The sequence below is a fragment of the Pristis pectinata genome, chromosome 5, assembly GCF_009764475.1.
Source record: "Pristis pectinata isolate sPriPec2 chromosome 5, sPriPec2.1.pri, whole genome shotgun sequence".
NCBI classification, from domain to species: domain Eukaryota; kingdom Metazoa; phylum Chordata; class Chondrichthyes; order Rhinopristiformes; family Pristidae; genus Pristis; species Pristis pectinata.
The window spans coordinates 14,790,936-14,817,373 of NC_067409.1; the positions used below are offsets into that span (position 1 = coordinate 14,790,936).

Consider the following 26,438-nt stretch of genomic DNA (forward strand, 5'->3'; position numbering starts at 1 on the left):
AGAAACATTCTTGCCTTTTAAGAATGAGAATATGGTGAAGAATCACTGACTACAAACCAATCCAAACACCAAATACACCTTGAAAATGGGATGAGATATTAACTCCACAAAGCTCACATCCTCCCCTTAATGTGTCCTATTAGAATATGCCCTTCAGAAGTCACCTCTATCCATCAGTAGCTGAGAATACATGCTTTTCCAACACAAGAGCCATGCAAGCTTCTGCTCCATGGGCTGGAGGGGATTAGGAGTTTGCAGATTGTCATTACCTTTGCAGAACTCTTCACCCCACAGTAAGTCTTCCTCACCACCCAGTGGCTCTGTCATCATGAAGTGCTTCGAGATGCTTGTTATAGCACACATCAACTCCAGCCTCCCAGTCAAACTAGACCCACTGCAATTCACCTACCACCAAAACAGGTCCACGGCAGATGCCATCTCCCTGGGCCTACATTCATCTCTGGAGCATCTGGGTATACACCTACATCAGACTACTATTTATTGTCTACAGCTCCACCTTCAATACCATAAGTCAATGCAAACTCATCTCCAAACTCCTAGAGCTGGGACTCAACACATCCCTTTGCAATTGGATCCTTGACTTCCTAACTGACAGACTGCAATCAGTAAGGATAGGCAGCAACACCTCTGCCACGATCATCCTCAACACTGGTGCCCCACAAGGCCACGTCCTCAGCCCCCTGCTTTACTCCCTATACACTCACGACTGTGTGGCCAGATTTTGCTCTAACTCCATCTAAATTTGCAGATGACACCACCATAGTGAGCCGAAATCTCAAATTATGATGAGTCAGAGTACAGGAAGGAGATAGAAAGCCTCGTGGCATGGTGTCATGACAACAACTTTTCCCTCAACGTCAGCAAAACAAAAGAGCTGGTCATTGACTTCAGGAAGTGGGCCAGTGCACATTCTCCTATTTACATCAATGGTGCTGAGGTCGAGATGCTTGAGAGCTTCAAGTTCCTAGGAGTAAACATCATTAATACCCTGTCTTGCTTTAACCATATAGACACCCATGGCCAAGAAAGTGCATCAACACCTCTACTTCAAGAGGCTAAGGAAATTCAGCATGTTCTCCCTGACCCTCACCAATTTACATAGATGCACCATAGAAAGCAACCTATAAGGATGTATCACAGCTTGGTATGGCAACCGCTTTGCCCGAGACCAGTTGTGGACACAGCAAAGACCTTTCTCACCCCAGACATTCTCTCTTCTCCCCATTCCCATCAGCAGAAGATACAAAATCCTGAAAATGCATACCATCAGATTCAAGGACAGCTTCTATCCTGCTGTTATAAGACTATTGTATGATAAGATGGACTCTTGACCTCACAATCTACCTCGTCGCGCCCTTGCACTTTATTGTCTGCATTGCACTCTCTGTAACTGTAACACTATATTCTGCATTCTGTTAAAGCTTTTCACCTGTACTACCTCGATGTACTGATGAATTATCTGTACGGATGGCATGCAAAACAAAGTCTTTCACTGCATGACAACAATAAACCAATTTACCATCATCCCAGTGTTCAGAGACTTCTGATCCAGCAACATGAAAAATGGATAACTCTTATTTTTGTATTCAAAACCCTCCAACTATCACTACTTTCCACCAGCTCTAAACTCTCTCTGATCTTCCAATTCTGCCCTCTGCCCTTATTATTTTTGCCACATGATGGGCAACAACAATTACAGCTCTTTGGTCCTCAAACTCTGGAATTCCATCTTAAACCTCCCCACCTCTTCCTTTCCCTTCCAAGATGCTTCTTTGATCAAACTTTGGGTCACCAATTCTAATACCCCCAATGCGGTTTATTTTGACACCTGAGAGTCTCTGTGAGGAAGTTTGAAAGCTACGATGCAAGTTGATCAGGGTGATCATTAGCAAGACTTTCTATGCACAGAGAAATAAATCACAGGATTGATAAAGGAGACAAAATGGGGGGGGGGGGGGGGAGTGGGCTGTAGCATCAATTGCTGTGAAAAGAGCTAGAAAAAAAAGGGAGTATTGTGCTCAGTTCTGGTCACCTCACACACAGGAAGGATGTGGAATCCATAGAAAGGGTGCAAAGAGATTTACAAGGATGTTGCCTGGATTGGGGAGCATGCCTTATGAAAACAGGTTGAGTGAACTTGGCCTTTTCTCCTTGGAGCAACAGAGGATAAGGGGGGACCTGATAGAGGTGTATAAGATGATAAGAGGCATTGATTGTGTGGATAGTCAGAGGCTTTTTCGCAGGGCTGAAATGGTTGCCACAAGAGGATACAGGTTTAAGGTGCTGGGGAATAGATCCAGAAGAGATGTCAGGGGTAAGTTTTTTTTTTACTCAGAGAGTGGTGAGTACGTGGAATGGGCTGCCGGCAACGGTGGTGGAGGCAATTACAATAGGGTCTTTTAAGAGACTTTTAGATAGGTACATGGAGCTTAGAAAAATAGAGAGCTATGGGAAGCCTAGTAATTTCTAAGCTATGGACATGTTTAGCACAACTTTGTGGGCTGAAGGGCCTGAATTGTGCTGTAGGTTTTCTATGTTTCTAAATATATAATTCCAAAATTTGTGTTTTATTTTATTGTATCTATTCAAAATTCCATACACTAAGAAAATATTGCAGAATACTGTTATAATTGACGAATTATGAGTCTGGCAACAATATGAGGCCCATCAAGAAAACAGCCCCACTGTGGATCCAAATTAGTACTCAAAATTTAGTTAGCACTTACCACCAATAAAAACAGCAACCAAAAATAATGAGCTATGCCACAAAGGCCTGCTTCTCTAAGTATACATAATGGACCTGAAGCAAAACAAAGCAATCAATCATCAAGGCCCTAAGTAAACTGTAAAGTACCAGCATGCAGGACTTCAGATACGCTGAGAAAATGGACCAGTTGGCACCGTTCTTTCTACTTTGATCAGAGCAAATTTAATAGGAGTGTTCAAACTGATAAACAGTTTCAAGGGAGTAAGTAAAGAGAAACAGCTCTGAGGGTCAGTAACCAGGTAACCAACGAAAAAAAAACAATACAACTCTTCTATTTTAAACACAAAGCTTTTATGATCTAGAATGCAGAGTCAGAAAAGGGTGGTTGGAATACATTCAATAGGCAAATATTTGAAGTGGAAATTTTTTACAAAACTGTTGGGTAAAGAGCAAGGAGTGGGGCTAACTTTCCAAGAGCCAGCACAGGTATAATGTGCTAATGGTTTCCTCCTTTGCCTTGTCACTCTACAAATCCAGAACAACCTTTCAAACATGACTACTTTTGAGAGACACAAGAGACTGCAGATACTGGAACTTGGAGCAACAATGTGCTGGAGGAATTCAGCAGGTCATTCAGCATCTGTGAAAGGAAAAGCAATCATCGAGGTCCTCAGTAAACTGTAAAGTACCAGAACACAGGACTTCAGTTATACTTAGAAAATAGACCAGTTGACACCATTTACTTTTTGATCTTTATATTCTAGTGGCAAAATATGCTCTGCTCTATTAACTAAAAAATTTAAACAAAAACACAGATGCTGGAAATCTGACATTAAAACAGAAACACTCAGTCCAAACAGAAATATTAACCCCATTCCTCTTTCCATGGATGCTGCCTGACCAGTTGAGTGTTCCCAGCATTTTCTGTTTTAGTACTCTGCTCCACTAACTCCACAAGTTTGAAGTGCTCTCCAGTGATTCCATATCCTCAATGAAAGAGGTTCTGCTGAGGGAATTTGAACAACTAGGGACTAAATTAAAAAGCAGAACCAAAAAGGTAATAATCTCTGGATTGCTACCTGAGCCACGTGCAAATTAGCACAGGATAAATAAGATCAGAGAGTTAAATGTGTGGTTCAAAGACTGGTGTGTGGGAGAAGTGGGTTTGAATTTGTGGGACATTGGCACCAGTATTGGGGAAGGAGGGAGCTGTTCCAATGGGACGGGCTCCACCTGAACCATGCTGGGACCAGGGTCCTGGCGAATCGTATAACTAGGACTGTAGATAGGGCTTTAAACTAAACAGTAGGGGGGTGGGTTCAACAGATTGGAATAGTATGGATAAGTAAAAGGGAAGGAGAGTGCAGGAAAGGTTACTGAAGTCTCCAGAATAAAGAATAAGACAAAGTTTAGAAGGAGATAATAAATGAACTTCAGGCAACATGAAGACAAATTTGAGAAGAAGGGTGGTGAATACAGGACTGAAGGTGTTATACTTGAATGTACGCAGCATATGAAAAAGCAGATGAGCTCAAAGTGCAGTTAGAAATTGGCAGACATGACGTTGTGGGCATCAGGGTCATAGTTGAAAGAAGATCACAGCTGGGAGCCAAACATCCCAGGATATACATCCTATCGAAAAGACAGGCAGCTGGGCAGAGGGGGGTGGCTGTGTTCGTAAAAAATGAAATCAAATCCTTAGAAGTGACATAGGATCAAAAGATGTAGAATCCTTGTGGGTAGAGTTTAGAAACTGCAAGGTTAAAAAGATCCTGATGGGAATTATATACAGGCCTCCGAATAGTAGCCAGGATGTGGAGTACAAATTACAACAGGAGATAGAAAAGGCATGTAAAAAGGGCAATGTTATGATGTTCACAGGGGATTTCAATATGCAGGTATATTGGGAAAAATCAAATTGGTACTGGATTCCACGAGAAGGAATTTGTAGAACGCCTACGAGATGGCTCTTTAGAGCAGCTTGTGGTCGAGCCCATTAGGGCAAAGGCAATTCTGGATTTGGTGTTGTGCAATGAGCCAGATTTGATTAGGAGCTTAAGGTAAAGGAACCCTTAGGAGGCAGTGATCATAATATGATAGAATTCACCCAGCAGTTTGAGAGAGAGAAGCTGAAATCCTATGTATCAGTATTACAGTTGAGTAATACAGTAATTGGTAGTACAGAGGCACGAGAGGGGAGCTCGCCAAAGTTGATTGGAAGGGGAACCTAGCAGGGATGATGGTAGAGCAGCAATGGCAGGAGTTTCAGGGAGTAATTCGGAAGGTGCAGGATCAGTTCATCCCAAAGAAGCAGCAGCATTCTAAAGGGAGGATGAGGCAACCGTGGCTGACAAGAGAAGTTAAAGCCAGCATAAAAGCAAAAGGGAAGGCATACAATATTGCAAAAATTAGTGGGAAACTAGAGGATTGGGAAGCTTTTAAGAACCAACAGAAGGCAACTAAAGAAAGCAATAAGGGGAGAAAAGATGAAATAAGATATCTTTGTTAGTCACATGTACATTGAAACACACTGTGAAATGCATCCTTTGCTTAGAGTGCTTTGGGGGCAGCCCGCAAGTGTCGCCACACTTCCGGCGCCAACGCAGCATGCCCTATGAAGGTAAGCGAGCCAATAATATGAAAGAGGATACCGAAAGTTTTCAGATATATAGAGAGTGAAAAAGAGGCAAGAGTGGACATTGGACCACTGGAAAATGACGCTGGATATGTCGTAATGGGGAACAAAGCAATGGTGGATGAACTGAAGAAGTATTTTGTGTCAGTCTTCACTGTGGAAGACACCAGCAACGTGCCAGAAATTCGAGAGAGTCAGGGGCAGAAGTGAGTGTAGTCGCTATTACTAAGGAGAAGGTGCTTGGGAAACTGAAAGGTCGGAAGGTAAATAAGCCACCTGGACCAGATAGTCTACACCCCAGGGTTCTGAAAAAGGTAGCTGAAAAGATTGTGGAGGCATTAGTGGTGATCTTTCAAGAATCAGGAATGGTTCCGGAGGACTGGAAAATTGCAAATGTCACTCCACTCTTTAAGAAGGGAGAGAGGCAAAAGACAGGAAATTATAGACCAGTTAGCCTGACTTCAGTGGTTGTTAAGATGTTAAGAGTTCATTGTCAAGGATGAGGGTTTGGGGTACTTGGAAGCTCATGATAAAAATAGGCCAAAGTCAGCATGGTTTCCTTAAGGGGAGATCTTGCCTGACAAATTTGTTGGAATTCTTTGAGGAAGTAACAGGCAAGATAGATAAAGGAGAATCAGTGGATGTTGTTTACTTGGATTTTCAGAAGGCCTTTGACAAGGTGCCACACATGAGGCTGCTAAACAAGATAGGAGCCCATGGTATTACAGGAAAGGTACTAACGTGGATAGAAGATTGGCTGACTGACAGAAGGCAAACAGTGGGAATAAACGGAGCCTTTTCTGGTTGGCTGCCAGTGACTGGTGGTGTTCCACAGGGGTCGGTGTTGGGTCCGCTGCTTTTCACGTTATATGTTAATGATCTAGATGATGGCATTGAAGGCTTTGTGGCCAAGTTTGCAAATGATACAACGATAGGTGGGGGGTGGGTAGTGTTGAGGAAGCAGGGAGTCTGCAGAAGGACTTGGACAGGTTGGGAGAATGGGCAAAGAAGTGGCAGATGGAATAGAGCATACCAAAGTGTACAGTCATGCACTTTGGTAGAAGGAATAAAAGTGTAGACTATTTTCTAAATGGGGAGTGAATTCAGAAATGCTAAGGGAGTTGGGAGTCCTTGTACGGAATTCCTGAAAGGTTAACTTGCAGGTTGAGTCGGCAGTAAGGAAGGCAAATGCAAAGTAAGGAGGCAATTTCGAGTCCTCTTGAAATTCAGCACTAATTTCAAGAGGACTAGAATATAAAAGCAACAATGTAATGCTGAGGCTTTATAAGGCGTTGGGTCAGACCACATTTAAGATAAGATTTCTTTATTAGTCACATGTACATTGAAACACACAGTGAAATGCATCTTTTGCATAGAATGTTTTGGGGGCAGCCCACAAGTGTCGCCACACTTCCGGTGCCAACATAGCATGCCCATAGCTCCTAACCCATACATCTTTGAAATGTGGGAGGAAATCTGTGCACCCGGAGGAAACCCATGCAGACACAGGAGGAGCGTACAAACTCCTTACCGACAGTGGCCAGAATTGAACCCAGGTCGCTGGCGCTGTAATAGTGTAATGCTATTGTGAGCAATTTTGGGCCCCATGTAGGAGGAAAGACGTACTGGCATTCGAGATGGTCCAGAGGAGGTTTACAACAATGATCCAGGGAATGAAAGGGCTAACGTATGAGGAGCGTCTGATGATTCTGGGCCTGTACTACTCACTGGAGTTTAGGATTGGTGGGGGGGCGGGGGGAATCTCATTAAAACCTACCAAATATTGAAAGGCCTGGATAGAGTGGACATGGAGAGGATGTTTCCAGTAGTAGGAATCTAGGACCAGAGGGCACAGCCTCAGAATAGAAGGACGTCCCTTTAGAACAGAAATGATGAGGAATTTCTTTAGCCAGAGGGTGGTGAATCTGTGGAATTCATTTCCACAGACGGCTGTGGAGGCCAAATCATTGGGTATACTTAAAGCTGTGGTTGATAGGTTCTTGATTAGTAAGGGCGTCGAAGGTTATGGGGAGAAGGCAGGAGAATGGGGTTGAGAAGGAAAAATAAATCAGCCACGATTGAATGGCAGAGCAGACTCAAAGGGCTGAATGGCCCAATTCTGCTCCTATGTCTTATGGTCTTATTACTCACTCCAAAAACTTCGCAGCCTCTGAACACCAGAGAATCACGACACAGTCTTTGAAAAGACGATGACCCACAATTACGGCACCTCTAACTATCAATCATTCCACTTCAGCAGAAACATTAGCAATGTGTTTACCTCTGCAAATTATTTCCACTCATATGATGGATTAGACCCTTCAGGAAAAGCAAATGCAACATTCAGTCCATGTGACCTCTATACCCTCAGTAAATAGACTACATAATGCAGATATAATTGCTCACCTCCATTTGGTGACTGGAGCACAAGTCTAAACACATGTCAATGAAATGATGTACATGCTTGGCAATAATCCATGATTATTCATCTACAAGCACCAATTTTTCTTAAGAAGTGACTAACTTTATTTTAATTGCTGCAATTTTAAATTGGGAGTCAAGAACTTACTCTTTGCAGATGAGGACAGTATTGCTTCGGCAGAGATAGCCCGTGTACTTGGCTCCTGCTAAATAGCCCATCAATTTCAAATCATCCCGGTCACTGTGCATAAATCCAGTGACAGATATCATCTGTAGAGTTAGAGAAAACAAATTTAGTATATTTTACCGAATTCTAATAAATCAGGCTTCATCCTAGGCACTGGATAAAAATGAGACTAGTAATCAACAAGCCAACAGTTTTACATCCAGTACATTTATGGCTCTGGATTCTCTTGATTAACTGAGACAATCTCTCCCTGATTATTTGAGCACAACATAGAGATGGGAATTAAGTGGAGAATCACCTTCTCTGCCTACCCCACACATTGCTAATTCTAGTTTAGAGTCATGTGCATCACATCATTTGCTAGTTCACAATTTCTTTCCATGGCTCATTTATGCTAGATTTAGTCATTCATAAATTGTAACAGTTGTAACAAAAATCAAAAGTTATTTTACAAATCATTATTTAGACAACAGAAATAATTGGACCACAACACAAATGTGCAACTTTGATCACATCTCCTTCAGCCCTGAAGAACAAGAATCTTAGAACAACGAGGCCATCATTTGTTTCAGAGTCCATGCCATCTGCTATATAGCAATTCACTCAATCACCTTCCCCCATTCTCTCTATCTAGCCTTGTAATTTTCCTCAATTGTCTATTCATTTCCTTTCTTAAAGCAGAGAATTCAAGATCATCACTATTCCCTGCATAAAGATTTACCTCATCTCTCCTTGTATCTTTTGTCCTTCCCTTTATATCTGTTCCCCTGGAGTAGCAAGAAAAGTTCATGGGCTAAGGTCCAAGATTAAGACCGGAGTCAAACAGTTGGAACTTTTCAAAATTGGAAATTCTTTCCAGTCATTAAAAACCAGAAAGGAATGGAAGCCAGTTAGTAATTTTACATCTCACGTAGATTTTAGCAATGGCACTGCAACAGAGGTTGCAGCTATGTGCTGTTTCCTGCTTTTAAAACACTTGGTATATTTCACCACATCCACACCAGGAAAATGAAGGTTCATATCACCATGGTCACAACTATAAAAATATTGGCTGTGAAACCTGGCAGGTGAGAGAACAGGGCTGAAAGGTTTGTGTGATGGGAAATTTAAGTACTAAAATAACTGTATGGTGGCTGGCATGGGTAGGTTCAGAGATCAGCCCTCTGCCCCAACGGGAATGTTAATCAGTTAATGGCATTACTGACACTCTCCAGTCATGCCAGAGGTACTGTACCATCTCCGACAATGGTGCTGTGCATTAAATATTCTATTAACATTAAGAGCAGCAGTGTAAAACAAGGGGCCTAAAATCAAAAGGACATTTTAGAGACAAACAAAATGCAATCTAAAAAAATGTAAAGTATGCTGGTGGCAATTGTGAAAGGAGCAGAGAATTCAGTTTCAGGTCTGGACGCTTAATCAAAAACCTTTGTCATAAGTGCACAATCCACAACATCAACTCCATACAGAAGTGAAATGAATTGCAAGTCACTATCTTGTAAACTGGCATGATCCATAGTCAGATGCCATCTTCCTGAATTCTAGAAACAAATCAGGTGTGCAATTCACATTTTTTGTTTGAAATATTGAGCTATCACAACGAGAGCCTGCCATTTGAGATGCTTCTCTTAAGAATAGTTCACTTCATTAAATTGATTCATAAAATACAACGGTTGCATTTGACCATTCTAGTTATTGCAGCTTCTCAAGGGAGGCTGTGTTCGAAGGTCACCTTTTATCAAAACCCAAGCAATAACAACAGACTCAGAAGAATGCCATTAATCTCCAAGACATTATTTGTGAGGTCACAAAAACAAGACGTGAAGTGTAACTGATGTTTACTTTAAACATCGCCTTTGAATTAACAGCCCCTACTTCAGTAGATTCAATTTATCCCAACTGCACTGTTGAAAACAAGAACTCTAGATTAAAATTAAATTAAAATGCTTGCTATAGTCACCATTATGCTCCTATTCTATCATTAATGGTAGTCATTTAAAGTACATTAAATTGTCATCACAGTATCTGAATAATAGATGTTCCAACTGGCTAGGTCACTAAAACAATCTAATCCAAGCAATTAGCAAAGAAGACAGATATGATCTAGGTTCAGGAATCAATGGCAGAACTAATAAATCTCATAAATCGATGGGGAAGGGGAGAAAAAAACTTTATTAACCACTTTAAATAAAAATCTTTATTAACAAATTCACCAACATTGAAGCACCCTCGGGTTGGCACAGGTGTTAAGTTTGCTGCTTAGTCCTTATTTGCATTCACTTCAGTTTATTTCAATTCAGTTTTTGCTTTACAAACACTTTAACATCAGCAAAACAAAGTTGTTTCAAGTGAAAGACGAAAATTGTGTGGTACTAATGCAAAATACAAAGGCTCACTTGAACAGTCCTAGAAACAAATAGACCTCATCTTTTACTCCGTTTCTCATGCTGCCTTCCCATTAGACTCAAGTGGCTGAAATACTTGCATTAGGTGCACAGATTGCTTTATGAGACCGAAGAACAACACCACTTTCTGATTTGTCTGAAAGATTTTCACAATGTATAAGAAATTATTTCAAAGGATCTCTTCAGAAACAACCAACCCATCAGTATTCTTGACAGGCATAGAAAAGAATGAGTAGCATGTAACTTCTTGCTCACAATCACAAGTGGCTAACTTCTTATGATGGAGCATAGTTACAATGATGCCAAACTGAACCTCACCATTAACTGCCCTGGACAATCACATTTCCAAGGATAACCCATCCAAATGTAGCTCGCAGACTCCCCATCACCCATTTACACTAATTCCACATTAGGCTCTTCCATAAAGAAAAATTATTGTTGCCACATTGTCAACAACCTCTTCACACACCCCGCTCCAGATTCTCTCATTCACCTACACACCAGGGGTAATTTACAGTGGCCTATCAACCTACCACCCGCACATCTTTGGAGCGGAGAACAAAATTGCACACCTGGAGGAAACCCACATGGTCACAGGAAGACTGTGCAAACCCCACACAGACAGCACCCAAGGTCAGGATTGAACATGGGTCTCTGGCGCTGTGAGGCAGTGGCTCTACTAGCCATTTCTACAAGAATTATACTGGCAGGAAAGAGTGAGGAGGGTACAGAGGGCTTTATTTCCCCAAAACTATCTCAAAAGTTTCTCAGGAGGTATACAGCAATACTGGCAAGATCTGTGATAACATTCAAAATGATAAACTGTTATTAGACATTCCCCTCAAGGCTAGCACCTAGGGCAGTAACCAATAAAAAGAAACCCAAGTAGCTTCAAATTGATGGTCTTCATGATTGAGAGACACCTTAAAGTCCAAGCGCAGTTAAAGACAGTGGTTGTACAGTGCAGACACATCAAAGCAGGACTAGATGGTTCTCAGCTACTTTTCTGATCTGAAACAAAATGGTGTCGTTTACTCATTCCAATTTTGATTAACAGAATATTCTTTGCTCTTTGTGAATTCCAGTTGTCTTTTTCAATAAATTTCTGTGCAGGTGTGGGTCACTAAGCAACAAAGCGGATAATTAAATACTGACAGCTACACATCCTTGGGTTAGCATCAAGTACATTTCGTTTGTGTCTTTGAATGACTTGTGTTTCATTTTGTTCAATCTACAGTTTGTTTTAAAGATTCATTGAGAAAAGAATCCCATAGCTTGCTGGAATATGACAGTTTAGTCATTTTTTGTGTGTCATCACCAAGAGATCTGCAGATGATGATGTTTCTAAAAAAAATTTATCAAAACCAGTTAAGAAGAAAATAAGAAACAGAAGCTAATAAAACACATTTTACTTCCATTCACGATTCAATGCACAGACTAGATTTTTCAGCACAACTGCAGCAACATTATGGGAACATTACAAAAATTGGTTATACATGTGAATAGCTTAGATAAGCTCCAGTGTCAAGGAGGGGCTGACAGAGACCGTGGATGTTATTTACTTGAATTTTCAGAAGGCCTTTGACAAGGTGCTGCACAGAAGGCTGCAAAACAAGATAAGTGCCCATGGTATTAGAGGCAAGATTAGAAGAGGCAAGGCAAGACCATGGACAGAAGATTGGCTGACTGGCAGGTCAGAGAGTGGGGATAAAGGAGCTTTCTCAGGATGGCTGCCGGTGACTAGTGGAGTTCCGCAGGGATCAGTTTTGGGACAACTTTTCACTTTGTACATTAATGATCCAAATGAACGAACTGATGACATTGTAGCCAAGTCTGCAGACTATACCAAGATAGGTGGAGGAACAGATAGTGTCGCGGAGGCAGGAAGACTGCAGAAGGACTTGGATAGGTTGGGAGAGTGGACAAAGAAGAGGCAGATGGAATACAGCACAAGGAAGTGTGGGTTTATGCACTTTGGTTGGAAGAATAAAGGTGTAAATCTGGAGAAAATTCAGAAATTGGAGATGCAATGGGACTTGGGAGTCCTAGGTCAGGATTGTCTTATGGTTAACTCAGGTTGAGTTGGTAGTAAAGGCAGCAAATGCAATGGTGGCATTCATTTTGAGACTACTGGAATATAAGAGCGAGAGGGGACTAGAATATAAAGCCCACTGCTGAGGCTTTACAAGGTATTGGTCAGACCACACTGGGAATATTGAGAGCAATTTTGGGTGTCATATCTAAGGAAGGATGTGCTGGCCCTGGAGAGGGTCCAGAGCAGGTTCACAAGAATGATTGCAGGAATGAAAGGCTTCACGTATGAGGAGCGTTTGATGTCTCTGGGCCTGTGCTCGATGGTTCAGAAGGATGGGCGTGGGGGGGGGGAGGGGGAGGTGCATCTCATTGAAACCTACCAGATACTGAAGGCCCTGGATAGAGTGAACGTGGAGAAGATGTTTCCATTAGTAGGAGAGTCTAGGATTCTAGGGCAAAGCCTCAGAATAAAGGGACGTCCCTTTAAGACTGAAATTCCTCCTCATCTCAGTTTTAAAGGGGCAGCCCTTTAAAAATGAAATGAGGAGGAATTTCTTCAGCCAGAGGGTGGTGAATCTATGGAATTCGTTGCCACAGGTGGCTGTGGAGGCCAAGTCATTGGGTGTATTTAAGGCAGAGATTGATGGGTTCTTGATTGGTAAGAGGGTCAAGGGTTATGGGGCGGTGGGAGAATGGGGTTGGAAGAAAAAACAGCCATGATTGAATGGCAGAGAAGACTGAATGGGCCAAATAGCCTAATTCTGCTCCTATATCTTATAGTCTGTCATCCCTGTAAAAGGGCCCAATGCTCGTTCTTGAAGCCAGTTTTGGGTTGAATATTTTTCAGGTATTTTTGCAGGAAATGTAGAAGTTGGCCTAAAGGAGTTCTTTGGATCAGCTCAGATATCACAAGATCCCAAATTGCTGATACTTAGGGTTAGGTTGTTTTTAAGTAAAACTGTCAAGTTGTTGTCATCACCATCTTTTCAAGGGGGAAAAAAGGGATAAGCAATAAATACTGGCCTTGCCAGAGACATTCAGATCCCAGAAAACTATTGGTCCAAATTTTCACTTTTGTCTTTTGGTTCTACCTTGTACTTTTTAAAAATGTTATATAAATAATTCACCTACATGTACATAATAGGATAGTCTTCAAACAAAATATGCTGCAAATATCCGTCTTCTGCATTACTGTGAACTTTTCTGCTTGTTGGTAATTTTGTTTGGTGACTACCACCCAGAAGTTTTAGAAAAGTTAAAGATTAAGCCAATCTGAAATTCCTGTGGCTGGTCACTCACGTGTTGAGAGCAGGGTTTTCCACCTGGCGGAAAAGCTACAGGAAAATGCAGTCCTCTGTGGGGTGGAACCATTTTCTTCTTCTTCAAGACAGTGTTTAGCCAATGAGCAGTGACACATCGCTTTCCCTCTCGCAAGGCCTGCCAACAGTAAGAAAAATGAGACTGTGTCAGTGTGAAAAGAGGGGGTAATAGATAGTGATAATTATAAAACCAAATCCAGAAAATTTTCCAATAGGGGATTAGAAGATCAAATTTTAAACATGGAACAAAAGAAAGTCTTGTAGAACACATTTAAATGAAAAAAAAACAAAAAGTTTCATTTAAATTCCAGAGTGTAGTATTTACATTCCACAATGCCTAAACTTGAAACAGTTCTGCAGTGAATGAACTCCATAAAGTTACATCAATCTTAAAAAGAAATGTACAGCTCAAGCTCAATGCTGCCGGGGAAAGCTACTGAATCTCTGGCCAAAACTACAAGATAACTCATTAGTACAGTTAAAAACCTGCAAACTCATCATTGGTGGTGGTGTGGAGTGTGTCACATTTGAAATCATCTCATAATAATTCTCAGATGAAGGAATTATTCAGGTTAAGCAAATTGAAAAGGGATTATTCTGGAGGAAGGTGAAGAAATGACAGAAAAAGGCAAGTCAGAAAAAAAATTATAACAAAGGAAATAGGATTAGGCCATTGAGCTCCTTAAGCCTGCTCCACCATTTAATAAAATCACAGCTGTTCTACTACCTCAATACCATTATCCTCATAAACCTGGATTCCTGTTGAGGGTGTACTACATCTTGTAGTAAAACAGTCAACAGAGTCCATCTGCCTACACCTTATTAACTGCTGTGTTCCATGCATCATCCTTCTTTCAACCCCATTATAAATTTGATAATCTACCCTCAACTGCATAATTTAAAATACCCTCTTGAAATTACTTTTACACATAAAACTACTATTCTGTTTAATCAAAATTATTGGATGATCTATTCTTTCCATATGCATAAAATACTGAATCGCCAGACTGTACATCATTTCTTCTCACTAATAAAAGACTTATTTTGAGAATGTATCTTTTACACCACCATTTAACACTGCTGCAGAAAGTAGGCATTCGAATGGTGCATTGGGGATTACTAACTAGCATTCAGGCACGAGTGAGAGGGATGCCAAATTCCAAGCATTTTGTTAGGCTGGCTGAAACTCATTCGATGATATCCAGCCTCCAAGCCAGATACACAGGTTCACACATCCTGGAAAGGAAACTGTGAAGGTCAGTGATGGGACAAGGATACGATAACGAAAGCAGTGATCTGCAAAAGTGGGACTTGAATCCAAGAGGCTGTGTGGAAAAGGTGACTGGGAAGGGGATGGGGGAATATATGCTCTGTGGTGTAGATACACTGGGATCAGCTGCTTCAAATTCTGAAGGAGTCATCTTAGCTGCTGTAGCCAATTCCCTCAACAACACAAAACTAATGAGCTGCAGTCAGCCATCAGATCGGATCTTTTATCAAATGCATCCTTTGCAGCACTGACTGTCACCCACCAAAGGTTAATTATATCTCAGAAAGGTTACCTCTGTCCCCAAATAATGAGATCTGATGAACGCAGCTGATGTGACCCAGTCTTCAACCTTGTTTTCACCACTTGTACCCCTCCTACGTGCAATCCTAAGTGTGTCACAGAATCACAGTACAGAAACAACAGGTCCCTGCAAGCGTCTATGCCGTTAGCCCACCCTCCCCCCATCTTAACTGCCTCCACCAACATAACCTATTCCTTCCTGTTTATATTTTAAAAATTTCTTTCACAACATGTGGCTATCACTGGTAATTTGAACACTTATTGCTCACCCTTAATGGCCTCTGAGTGAGGTGGCTGTTAAAAAATTAAACACATTGATGGCTCTGTTGTCCCATACAGCCAGACTAGGTAAGAACAGCAGATTTCATAGTGAAGAACATTAATGAAGCAGATTGATTACTGCAACTGCTATTCAGTCAGGCTTGTTCTTAAATTAAAATTCCAGATTTACTTACTGCATTTAAATTCCTAAACTGGAATGGTGGGATTGAATTTGTGTCACTGATCAATGATCCAGCACTCTAGCTGCCAGACCAGTAACTTAACCACTATGCTATTATAACAAAGAATGCTGGAAACACTTAGCGGGTCAGGCAGCAGAGAAAGAGTTGAGCGCTTGCAACATTTTCTAATTTTATTTCAGTTTTTACAGCATTTGCAGTTCTTTTTTGGGTTTGCATAATGCTATTGTACTTCCTTACACTTAATGACACAACTCAACTGTAACAGATGGTGGAGACCTCTACACTGCTTGCAAAGAAATTCCTCAAATTCCCCAGTGGGTTTATTCATGACCATCATACTTACAGCCCTAGTGGGGGACTACAGAACAAATGGAGGTGTTTACATCCCTGTTGAACAACTTCATAACCGGCTAGATATCCTTCAGTCATCTCTTTCCTGAAGAACGCCATTCTCTTTTCAGTCAATCACAGAATTGTTACAGCACCAAGGAGGCTCGATGAAGTGATAGCCAGTCAGTGTTATTTCGTGGCTCCTACCCTGCAGCTTGGCAATATTCTCTCAAGTACCTATCAAACTTCCTTCTGAAGGCAACAACTGTATTTACTTTCAGATAATAAATTCCAGATGATAACTACTTGCGACAGAGGGGAAAAAAGATTTTACTCATGTCACCACTGCCAGTCATATTAAGTCTGTGCCCTCTGGTTCTCAACCTTGTCGACATGAATGATTTCTTTTCACTCGCTGTATCTAGATACATGATTTTGAAGACAGCAAGGAAATCACCTCTCAACCATTTCAACTTGAAGGAGAACAATCCCAGATTCTCAAGTCTATCCATGTAATTGCAGTCTCTCACCCCCAGCATTGCTGTACTTAATCTTTTTAGCACTCTCTCTAGAGCCTTCAAATTGCCCCTGGTATGTGATAACCCAGACAGAGCTCTCTGCTTGTGGTCCTACCAGTGTTTTGTGGAGGTTCAATATAATCTACTTGTGTTTGTGCTATGTGGCTCTATTATGTCTTAAAAACACTCTTGGCCTGTTACCCTTAAAGATTTGTGTACTCATATCTCTGCTCCTGATTCAATTCTAATGAACCCTTTATATTACATTGCCTTTTCTCAACCTTTCTATCAAAATATGTTACTTTGCAATTCTGTTAAATTTCACTCTCTAGGTTCACTTGATTTCAGCCGGCCTCTCTCCTCTTGAGGTTTGCCACTATCCTTGTCACCGTTTATCACAGTTGAGTTTTGTATCATCTGGAGTTTTTTTTAAAAATGCCTTGTACACAAGTGACCGAAAAGACAAGAGCTTCACAGATTACCTAGCATGTCTAACCAAGCCCCTCTTCATAACTTAGCTCCTTTGGTTTATAATTCTAGAAATTAATCCCAATTTAATGAAATGTTCATCTGAATTTCTAGATTTTTTGGGCTTCCATCATATTTTAGACATTTTCCAAACTGTAAAATGGCCATCTCAACACATATTTATCAATGTTGAAATTTCTTTGCTATTTACATATCCTGTCAGGAAGTTTAAGGTCTTTTGGTTACAGCCTCTCTCAGAATTAATAATACCCCAATTTGGATATAATCTATAAATTGATACTGTATTTGGACTAGGGTGCCAGCACTGAACCCTCCTTTAACCTGTTCTGTTGCATTCTCCATTCACTGTTACATGGCCCAACTGCACATGATGTGACCTTACTAATGATTCTATCATTCTGATTCTTAAAGACCTTTGCAAGAATCAGTTCACATTAACTTTGCCCACTTTTGAGTACTAATTTAATGAATTCATTAAGGTTGGTTTTGCAAGATCTTGTTTTGAAATCCATGCCAACCAAATGGTAATTTGAATGTCTATATTTTCTTTTATTGCATCTTTGAATGAAGATTCTATTAACTTTTCTATAAACAACGCTAGGCTAACACGTGATGTAAATCAACTTTTCATTTGTCATAACTTCTTCTACTGAAACTGCTCTCACGTGTTCAACATGTTCCAATGAATAAATAGTAGAATTTCCAAATGCTCAACCAGCAAATTAGCTCAATCATAGTCAAAACAATGTCTGCTAATAGTCATTAATATTTAAAGATTTCTTGAAACATCATTTTGATCCTACCACTTCAATAGGAACATTGCCAACAGGGGAATCAAGCATTATGGGGATCAAGTAGGAAGAAGGAATTGAGTACAAAGATTAAATGAGCCATGATTTTACTGCATGGTATATCCGTCAAGAGACTGTATGGTCTGCACCTTTTATGTTCCTATATAAAACATATGGAAAGCTGCCACCCACAATGGAAAGTACTCCCTGCAGGGTTTTAAATATGGAATGACCAATTTGCCCATCAGTCCACAAGAAGGGACTGGTTCATTCTGCTGAAACATCACAGTATGATAAACCCTTTCACTTGCAATGATGGGTGTTGTACAACATTGGGAACTTTGTTTTTGGTGCTGGCTTCCACCATTTACCACCCATACCATTCCCAACCTCCAGTAGGCTATGACAGTTCACTTTAACCAATCATCTCTTTTCTCTCATCTTTCAGAGCTTCCTATTTGCTTGTATATACCACAGTTCAACAAAACACAATCACTTGTTTAGTGTATTTGCATCACCTCTTCATCTTGCAGCTGAGATCCATGCCTCACCAGTGCTTGTCTGCCCTGATCCCTCTCAAAAGGATAATCTCACTCCATCTTTTCTTTGGAACCTACTCCAGTCCTGTACTCCTCTTGCACCCTTTGGCCCATGTACTTTCAGCTCACTTTCCTACCCCACTGGTGGCATCAGTCACCTCAGCCTCACTCTGTAGAATGCTGTTCTCAAACTCTACACCCCTCATTTAAACATCTTAAACCTCAATTGTCATGCAAAACATTATATTGGTAACCAAGTTTGGAGAATGCTCAATGTTATTTTTGCTTTCTTTAAAGAGCAATAGAATATTCTGCTTTCAACATGAAAGGGAATTTGTGCAATTTGTTGTGGTTACACACTAAATATCTAGTCAAAGTCAGCATGAACTGCGAGGGTACCATTTTACAAACTTGACTGATTTTTTTTTTGAAGAGGTACCAAAGCATGTTGATGAAGGTAGTGTACTTAATGTAATCTAAGGTCCAACATAGGAGACTGCTCCATAGGTATGAGCCCATGGAAGCCTAGGCAATCTGGATTCAAAATTGACATGGTGAGAGAAAGCAAGAAGGCGATGATAAAAGGTTGTCTTTGCAACTGGAAGCCTGTGATTAGTGTACCTCAGGGATCAGTGTTGAGACCCTTGCTGGTTGTTATGTACATTAATTGCATGAATGTCATGAAGATTAATGGTGTTGTTGATAGTGCAGAGGATTGTCTTCTACTACAGAAGGGGCAGCATGGTAGCATAGCGGTTAGCACGACGCTATTACAGCGCCAGCGATCGGGGTTCGATTCCCGTCGCTGTCTGTAAGGAGTTTGTACGTTCTCCCGTGTCTGCGTGGGTTTCCTCCGGGTGCTCCAGTTTCCTCCCATATTGCAAAGACGTATGGGTAGGTTAATTTGGGTTTAAAATGGGCGGCGTGGACTCGTTGGGCCAGAAGGGCCTGTTACCACACTGTAAATAAATTTAAAATTAAAAAAAAATTTAGAATGATATTGACGAGTTGATGAGATAAAGAACAATGGCAGATGGAATTTAATCCTACGAGGTGATGTAATTTGGGAGGATTAGTAAGGCTAGGATATAGGAGGGGCCTTTAGTTAGAAGTTCAACAATCCTTGAAGGCATCAGCACAGGTCACAGGTAGATAAACTGGTTAAGATGAATGGGATTCTTGCCTTCATGAGCCAGAACACAAGATACAAGGACATTATGGAACAACTATCTGAAACATTAGTAATGCTATGGCTGTGTGCAGTTCTGGTTGCACACTATAGGGAGGACATGATTGTACTGAAGAAGCTGCAGAAGAGATTTACCAGAATGTTGACTAGAATCAAGTGTTTCAGCTCGGAGGATAGGCTGGGTTTTCCTTGAAGTGGAGAAGGCTGAGGAGTACAGTCTTCAAAATTATGAGGGTTTAGACAGGGTAGATGGGGACATACCTACCCCTGTCCCCCTCGACATCAGATGTCTATGACCAGAGGGCACAGGGTTTAAACAAGGGCTAGGAAATTTACAAGGGATTTGAGAAAGAATTTTCTCACTCAAAGAAATGGTTTCAATCTGGAATGCATTGCCCGAGGCAGGTGCCCTAACATTTTAGTATTTACATGACCATATAGAAGGTTGTGGACTGAGTGCTGGAAAATGCAATTAGTATAGAATGATAATTGAGACCTGGCATAGAGACAGTGGTTAAAGTGCCCGTTTCCATCTTGCATGAATCTATAAAAAGATAGAAAGCAAAGTAACAGTTCCTTCTCAGGACAGTCACAGACTGGCAACTACTTCTGTATATTGAAATGTCCCCTTCAGGAACTGTGTGTTAAATTGCAACAGCCTCAAGATCTTTCAATACATCATAATGCAGGACTGAAAGTGATGATGTCATTTTCAATGCAATTACTCAGGGAGAACTGACCGTCAGAACATTTCATTTTAAACTTTCTCTCTTTATGCCCACTAGGATGACCCACATACCTAATACCAATGAAGTGGTGTACAGCAATTTCTAGACCAAAGGCTCTTCACACACTATTGCTTTCATCCACTACCAGACACAAGGCAGAGAGAATAGTCTTAATGAAAAGAAACAGAATGCTGGGATAAGCAGAGCTCACCTATGTAGGTACCACGGCCAAGAAAGCTCACCAGCACCTCTATTTCCTCAGGAGGCTAAAGAAATTTGTCCCCTTTGAGTCTCACCAACTTTTACCGATGCACCATAGAAAGCATCCTATCTGGATGCATCACGGCTTGGTACGGCAACTGCTCTGCCCAAGACCGCAAGAAACTGCAGAGAGTTGTGGACACAGCCCAGTGCATCACGGACACCAGCCTCCCCTCCTTGGACTCGGTCTTTACCTCTCGTTGTCTTGGTGTAGCAGCCAGCATAATCGAAGACCCCACCCACCCAGGACATTCTCTCTTCTCTCCTCTTCCATCAGGTAGAAGATACAGGAGCCTAAGGGCACATACCACCAGACTTAAGGACAGCCTCTACCCCACTGTGATAAGACTATTGAACGGTTCCCTTATACAATGAGATGGACTCTGACCTCACGATCTACCTTGTTGTGCAGTGCAATAAGGTGCAAGGTCACTTTCTCTGTAGCTGTGACACTTTACTCTGTACTGTTATTGTTTTTACCTGTACGACATCAATGCACTTTGTACTAACTCAATGTAACTGCACTGTGTAATGAATTGACCTGTACAATTGGTTTGTAAGACAAGCTTTTCACTGTACCTCGGTACAAGTGACAATAATAAACCAATACCAAGCAGTTTCTACATAGCACCGAAATGGACCCCTCTGTGGCTCAGAGGTGTAGAGATACAGCACAGAAACAGGCCCTTCAGTATACAGAGTCCACACCTACCAACATGCACCCATTTACACTATTCCCACCCTAACCTATTTTATGAGTTCTCCTCTTCTCTTTTTCCTTCTCTGTTCTCTCCTTTTCAATGGTTCTTGTTGAAATTGAGCATGCACCTAGCTAAAGGTTTAGGTTCTTAGCATAAATGTAAACTAACAATGGATTTAAAACAAACAATCACCACAGGGGCCACAGTTTGAACACCACGTGTTGTTCTGAGCATTTTATTACAGAAAGGACCTTAATGATATGGTTAACATTCAGCTTGATTCAGGACAGTATAGGTTCCGATCACTGCCACCTTCCCATGAAATCACAGGCGATGCTCTGGACATTGTTTCGTAGTAGCCTGCCACTTCAATTCACCATCCCAACCTGACCTGTCTGTGGCTTCTTGCACTGTTACTAGGACCAGCTTTGAGGAAAGTTTAACAAGCTTGAGGAAAAACATGTCATCTTCCATCTAGGCATGTTGTAGCCTTCTTGATTTGCAATCAAATTCTCCAACGACTTTCTTTCTGTCTGTATTAACTGGCTGTTTCTTCCTATTGTTATTTTGGCTTGGTCTTTCTTTTCCTATTAGTACAGGTAGTTCTGCTATAACGCACATTTCCATAACACGATTGATGGATTAGGAAACACTATTTACATTACCGGGCTGCATTAGTTATAGCAAGGTCAGGAAAACCTGTTTAAATGTGTGCTTTGAAAACAATTACAGCCTGTTTGCTACAACATGACATTCTATAACACGAGGTTTCTCAGGAACACAACTATCACATTATAGCAGAGCTACCTCTCCAGCCTGGACTGCTGGTCACGTCCCATAGCACTGTAGTAACAAACAACACAGACAAAGCAGCATAAAGGGCTTCAAACTGTTCTACCCATTGCTCACCAACTTCTCTGCTACTGTAAATAACTTAGTTTTCACTTTCCTAGTTCTGAAGGATCTCTGACCTGAAACATTAATTGTTTCTCTTTCCACAAGAGCTGCCTGACCTAACATTTTCTGTATTTATATTTTGTTTTTATTCCATGATTCAATTATGTTTTCTCCTCTAGACACTGAAAACTTTGCCAGCAGAGAAGATTAACTGGTCAATTCCCAATACAACCTTTTTATGGCGGCGTACAGAAAACAAATCACACATTACTCATCATGATCAGTGGATACAAGGTATTCTTGCACGAAATTTTTAATTTAGGACCCTTCGTAAAATGAAAATTAATCTGAAAATTGAACTGGAACAAAGGAACTAGGGTTGGTCATTCAGCACTTGGAGCCTGTTCCATCAAACTGCTTTGTGACAATCCAAGGATAGCGGTCAAAGCAGGCAGATCCAAGACAAAGCCCTGTCTCTTGCGGAATTATCTGATGGTGGAGGGGAAAATCAGAGACTGCATGCTCGGAGATAAAAGTAGGGATCAGCTGGGTACCTACTTCAGTGTTTCAGCCCTTCATTTCAACCCTATTCTGCATTGAACTAGTAGGTTATCTTTTAGCTAAGCATAATGAAGAACTGATTACTGTATACAATAAAATAATTGATGCTCCTTTAGTTAGTTTTATCCTGAGAGATCACAAATTATTGCTTAAAATGTACTTTAAAATTAAACGAGGCATATTGTTATTGAGGAGTGCAACATTAACACCAGCATCAACATTCCTATCAATCCAAATGCTCAAAATAACTTCAGAGATCAAAATGCACAATCTATTCCAAAAATGATTGGTAGACCATTAAAACATACGAGAGGAAGGAAAGGCAATTAAGTTTACATGCTTACCTGAGCATACATATTGCTGACCTGACTTTCACATAATAGGTGGGTGCACCTATTAGTCAGGGTGGGATCTACAATTCCACCATGCACTTGGATAATCTGGATTAAAAAAAATACAGACAGTTAAAGCAATTGTACATACAAAATATTACATGTCTACAAATAATAATAATATTGTATTACTCATTTCCTCTTAGAGGCCCATATTAAATCTGCATGCCCCATATGGCTTCTCCTCAGGAAAAGGAACATAATCAATTTCCACAATACATTTAGACTGCCCACCTTCTCACAGCGCAAATATAATTTACAGCAATCCAGACAGATTAGTTCTGCACCAATATTCAACCAACAACCACCCTGCTGTGTGCTGCAGTCTTACAGACGAGAAAGAGTTCTGAATAAATTTGTATGTCCATTAATGTATTATTTACTTTAAAACTATATTCCCCATATCTTTCAAATGAGACTGAGGGCTCCACCTACAACACCATTCCTTCTGTCGCTCAGTTGGTAGCAATCTGATATCCAAAGGTTTGAGACCCACTCCAGAGATTTGAACACATAATAAAGGCTTTGCGCCCCAGTGCAGTGCCAAGGGAGTGGCAGAATCTGGGAGAGTTGATGAAAATGTGGGATTAATGTAGGATTGGTGTGAATAAGTAATTTATGGTCAGCACAAACTCATGGGCTGAAGGGCCTGTATCCATACTGCATCTCTCTATGACTCTTGGATTTCTTTCTCTAATATCTGCATATATATCTAGTTAATTTTCCCTCACTTGCTTACACCATTTCTTTAAATGTTTCTAAGGCTATTCAGCTCAACTAAGTGTTATTTTGAGTTTCACACTCCAGATACAGAAGATTTTTGCCAAAATTCTCAACTGATTTCATTAGTAACTATATTATTTTTGTGTCTTCTAATTTGGGACTCCTCTATCCTATCAAACCCTTCAGTTATAAAGACTTTGATCAAATTAGCTCTTATTCTCTTTTCTAGAGAAAATCACCCTACCTTATTCAGTCTCTCCCAATAAATATATTCATTTACGGTATCTTTGTATATCTTTACCACACTTATTCAACATTTGTAACATGGAGGCAATATTTTCATGTAGGAACTTTATCTGTTGTTGAAATTTATTGGTCCCAGATATGCATTGAGATGCAGAAATATTGGTCCTCAATAAATTAGGCACCTACAGCATCATCCTTTAACTCACTTATTATGAAACAGAAGGCATCCATTCAGCCCATCTGGTCCATGCCAGTTCCTGGCAGAGAAACCCCATCAGCCCCACTCCCCCTAATATTTCCCAGTAGATCTGCAACTTATTCTTTCACACGCTTCCATTTAGACCACACCTTTCGGATCACAAGGCACTTCATAGGAGCACCGGCAAATTAAAGCCAAGCCACACAAGAAAATATTAAGGCAGGTGGCTAAACAGAAAGACCTTAAGTTGTGTCTTAGTGAAAAGCAATTTATAAGATACCTTTATTAGTCAAATGTACATCGAAACACACAATGAAACACATCTTTTGCGTAGAGTGTTCTGGGGGCAGCCCGCAATTGTCGCCGCACTTCCGGCACCAAGTTGTGCATTTATGTAATGCAACTCACAACCTTAAGAAGTCACAACGAAGCGAGATTTATTTAAAGTGCAGTTCTGATTTAGTAAGCCTGATAGCCAATACATTTGCAGCATGGAGGAGGCAATGTGTAGACAACACAGATTTAAGTTGGGAGATCCAGAGCTAAGGACAGTGGTAGCTGAAGTTGTGAGTGCCAATGATGTAGTGAGTAAATTTAAGGGTGAGCAAGAGGGGAGCAATTATCTCAGAGGGCTGTAGGACTAATCCAGCAATTTGTTCAATGTTACCTTTTTCCAAGTCGCCAGCAGCTGTTTATCAGACATCTGCTCAGGGTAGTCAGCGATTGCAAAAACACATCCTAGTAAAAATGATTCTTCTGGGACTGAAAAGAAAACAAAGGAGTTGGTCAAGTGACCAGATACAAAATTTCAATTTTACACTGAGTTTCTATTATAAAAATACTCAAATATTATTGAATAGAGCACCTAATTAGTGGTAACATACAGGTTATCCAATTGTGAATAGACTTTCCAAGTCAGAAAATAAACCTTCAGCAAATATTAATATTTGGTGTCACTTGGCAGTTTCAGATCTCTGTTCAAAACTGAATATATACAAACAAAAGGAACTTGGGGTCCTCAATCTGTAACATCAACTCTGTTTCTCTTCCCACAGATGTGGCCTGACCTGCCAAGTACTTCCAGGATTCTGTGTTTAATATTTTATTTTTTTTAATATAAAAAGAGGATGGTTGTGATGTCTAGGTCAAGTATTGAAACTCAAAAAAAAGACAGGATCACGCCATCAGGGGATTAAAAAAAAGCTTCAGGCTAATCCCATTTCTCAGCTCTTTGTCCTCAACCCTGCAGACAGCAGAACTTCAAGTGCTCTTCCAGTTACTTTAGAGGCAATGACGATTTCTACCATCATCAGCTCTTCAAGCAGCGAGTTCTACACTCCACCACACTCTTCAGGTGCAAATCTTTTCTCCTCAATTCCTCTCCGTGCCAATTCATATTAAATCTTTCCTTTTTAGTTATTGCTCTCTTAGCCAAGGAAAATAGAATGAACAGATAGAGCTTCTGTACCCTTAATCCACTCCATTAGCTGAACTACAGAGGGAGTCATCATACAACCATCAGATATTTTAATGCTCAAATATCCTACAATATACTTGCAATCCTGTGACAGTTATGTTCCAGAAAACTTCTTTAATAGATTTTCACACTGGGTGTTTATTCCAATGACCAAGAGCTTTGCCTGCTAAGCCCCACAATGCTGCACCTGGCTCTCTACACAAGAGTCCTCCTCTTTGCCACTAAAGACCTGGGTGGAGAATGTTGTACAGGTTTGGAGCGTGTAATGATTTTTAAAAAAGATTCACAGACTCCCTAGCTGCATACGATTTCTGCAGTCTGGATGATTTTATGTTCCATACTTGCAAGAGATTCCAAAATTGCAATCCCTCTCAGGTACCTGAGATTTTGATTGCACCTTAGTCCCACGTTCCTGAGCTTTGGACATCCTGAGATGAACCTGAACATGGAATTCTTTGGACCTGGTCAAGGTGGCATTCTCAGGTCTTGACAGTGGGCCTTTGGCATCAGTGGGGGCAGAATGTTAGGTCTGTCCATTCTGATTGCCTGCCCCTCTGTTCATATGCCAGAGTCTCTCGAAGAGGGAGCACAAGGTATGCTTGCGGCCTTCCAGGACCAGTGACACTGAAGAGGC

The 26,438-nt window shown here is 40.9% G+C and overlaps 1 protein-coding gene across 2 annotated transcripts in view; it reads right to left on the bottom strand.

Annotated features, from left to right (window-relative positions):
• The window catches only part of paxip1 (PAX interacting (with transcription-activation domain) protein 1), a 96,306-nt gene that overhangs the window by 30,831 nt on the left and 39,037 nt on the right, over positions 1–26,438 (bottom strand). For both annotated transcript variants that reach the window (XM_052016903.1, XM_052016902.1), the window contains exons 8-11: positions 24,995–25,089; positions 23,112–23,207; positions 13,710–13,847; positions 7,933–8,054 (exon numbers count right to left, since the gene is read on the bottom strand). In XM_052016903.1, coding sequence (XP_051872863.1) covers positions 7,933–8,054; positions 13,710–13,847; positions 23,112–23,207; positions 24,995–25,089 — 451 coding nt within the window. The remainder of the gene's footprint in view (positions 1–7,932; positions 8,055–13,709; positions 13,848–23,111; positions 23,208–24,994; positions 25,090–26,438) is intronic.